The sequence below is a fragment of the Pecten maximus genome, chromosome 12 (assembly GCF_902652985.1).
Source record: "Pecten maximus chromosome 12, xPecMax1.1, whole genome shotgun sequence".
Lineage (NCBI taxonomy): Eukaryota > Metazoa > Mollusca > Bivalvia > Pectinida > Pectinidae > Pecten > Pecten maximus.
In genome coordinates this window covers 11,945,300-11,947,593 of record NC_047026.1, presented here as the reverse complement: position 1 = coordinate 11,947,593, position 2,294 = coordinate 11,945,300, and the positions used below count along the sequence as shown (strand labels likewise).

At 40.2% G+C, this 2,294-nt stretch overlaps 1 protein-coding gene across 1 annotated transcript; it reads right to left on the bottom strand.

The window, feature by feature from the left end:
• Nucleotides 1–691: 691 nt before the first annotated feature.
• Nucleotides 692–1,366, bottom strand: LOC117339818 (uncharacterized protein F54H12.2-like). The gene has a single exon (XM_033901527.1). The coding sequence runs from the start codon at nt 1,364–1,366 to the stop codon at nt 692–694; it is 675 nt and encodes a 224-aa protein (XP_033757418.1).
• Nucleotides 1,367–2,294: the final 928 nt, after the last annotated feature.

Genomic DNA, 2,294 nt, shown 5'->3' with positions numbered 1-2,294 from the left:
TCCAGAACAAGTGGCGCCCGAAACTAAAATCGTGGTGGGACTAAAAAAAGGTAGTGACGCATGGGCATCTAACCATTTGTCGCCCGACATGTTGTCACATCTGATGTGAATCAACGAATGACCGTCTCAACCGATATTTGTACTTAATAAATGAAAAATAAAAATAAAAAAAACGTCGGTTCTATGATGCTCTTCAACTTTAATGTTTTACACCAACACACGTAAATACAAGTATTACAAACAATCGAAATAACGTTTTACAAAATCATAAACATATGCATCTGGTGATTTACATTGTTTCAATATATCAATTACGCGTTTCATGGATATCTTTTGACATTTTTGTATAAGGTAAAACAGTACATGGTATCCACAACTGTTGGATGTCTTTGCCTGTACAGATACATTGTCATATTCACAGAACTGTGTGGTGTTTTCCAAAAATGTCACAAAGTCCTTGGAGTGGTTATCTGGTAATAGTCCGAAACTGTCGAAGAATTCTGCTTTGATGGTGAATGTAACCAAAATACCACCCAGTGTTTGCCTGGTGAATCCGATGGATCCGTGTTGCATACGTAAGCCGATGGGTAACTGCTCACATAACGAGGAAGTTTATCAGAAGGTATCACTCCTTTTACGAATTGTGACAGGCACTGATCCTCCTTCAGGACACAGGACAGTTCCTCACTGTTCATACTTGGGTGTATTTCACGTCTCTGGTCTGATCTATTTCTAACAAAGCTGGAAACTCGCTATATGCAATGCAATTCAGGACTTCAGTTGTATTCGTACCGAACTTAACTTCCAATCTAACACTTCCCTGTCGTACCAGGTTTAAGTACTCTTCTCCTAGGTCGCTAGGTGCAATGTTAAAGGCATAAATGGCAAAACCTGTTCCGAAATTGGTTCTATCTATGAAAAGTCCTGCATCTTTGTTCCATTTCTCTGCAGCTTCGAATAGGTTAACGAACGGTGTGACATAACCTCTATTGGCACCTAAATCCATTTTCATTGGTCGGGCAGGAATACTTTCTCCATTGATGTACAAAGCAACTTCAGAAGCTAGATTTACGAAATTGAAAGGGTTTTTGGTGTAATCGCCGTTCACCGCGTTCTGCTTGACGAATGCAAACAAAGCTTTGGTGGGGAGATTATTTGACCACACGTTTTGCCAGATAAAACTTCCACTTCCGCTCGGACATGTTGACATCTGAACTTCTGTTCTTGACAAGGGGTACTTTGCAGTCGTGTCTTTCAAAATTTCTGCATGATTGATTAAGATGCCACTCTCCACTTTGATCATGCATGTCTTGAATGCAACATCCAGGAGTTTTAGTTTGTAGTCGGGAGATGCTTCGTCACTCATCTCAGAACAAATGGATTCCGAGTCTTGAACAACTTCAAGTGGATGTCCACACCATTGACAAGATATTTGTCCATTCTAAATATATCTTCATACAGTGGTCCTTCTAACTCCAATATCTTGCTTTTCTCGATGTAAGAATTTCTCATCTTTAGTCCTCCATTTGTTCCGGTCACTGTGGGGTCTGCATCATCTAGATCTAAGTCATCTAATTCAAACAATTGAGACTGTAACTGTGAATTCAACGCATCAGAACCACTCGACAGTAATACTTTTAGGTAGGCTTTCCATGGATAATAGTTGGTATTGAGTGAGACCAATTTCCCATTCATGTAGCAATCGATCTGCGACCACATTGACTGTAATAGTAGGTTGACGATCCCTGTCTTTTCATTGGCTGCTAGAGGTGTGTCGTCAGCCTTTGTTATTTTCACTTTGGCATAAAGTCTGCTACGTCGTAAGTCTATGTACTGATTTCCCTGTCCTGGTATACTGATTTCAACAGGTCCATCTTCTTGTTCAAAGGAAGACACAGGTCTGCATTCCGAAAAATAAATCTTCTCTATAGCGTCCTGGTTAGGAGGCACCGTAAATAACGATAATTCAGCAGGGTATGCCAATCTCTTTAATCTTGTCACTTAAATAATACATCACTGACGTTTGTTCTTTCTATTGAAAATATTCCGATCTTCAAACGAATTTATTTTATTTGCTCGAGACTTCCCACTGCCTCTCGATCGTTTTTTCTTCTGTGAACGATTCCTAGATTTCGATGCTACACTTGTGCGTGTTCCACTGGAACTGATTGATCTTTTTCGTTTTCTTCCTTTTATAGAGACCGGTACATGATGGTGTTTTTTCCTTAAGGGCATCTTTCATTTCGGCCTTTGCTCTGTCCTCTACTGCGGCCACAGGAGTCACGTGATTTCCT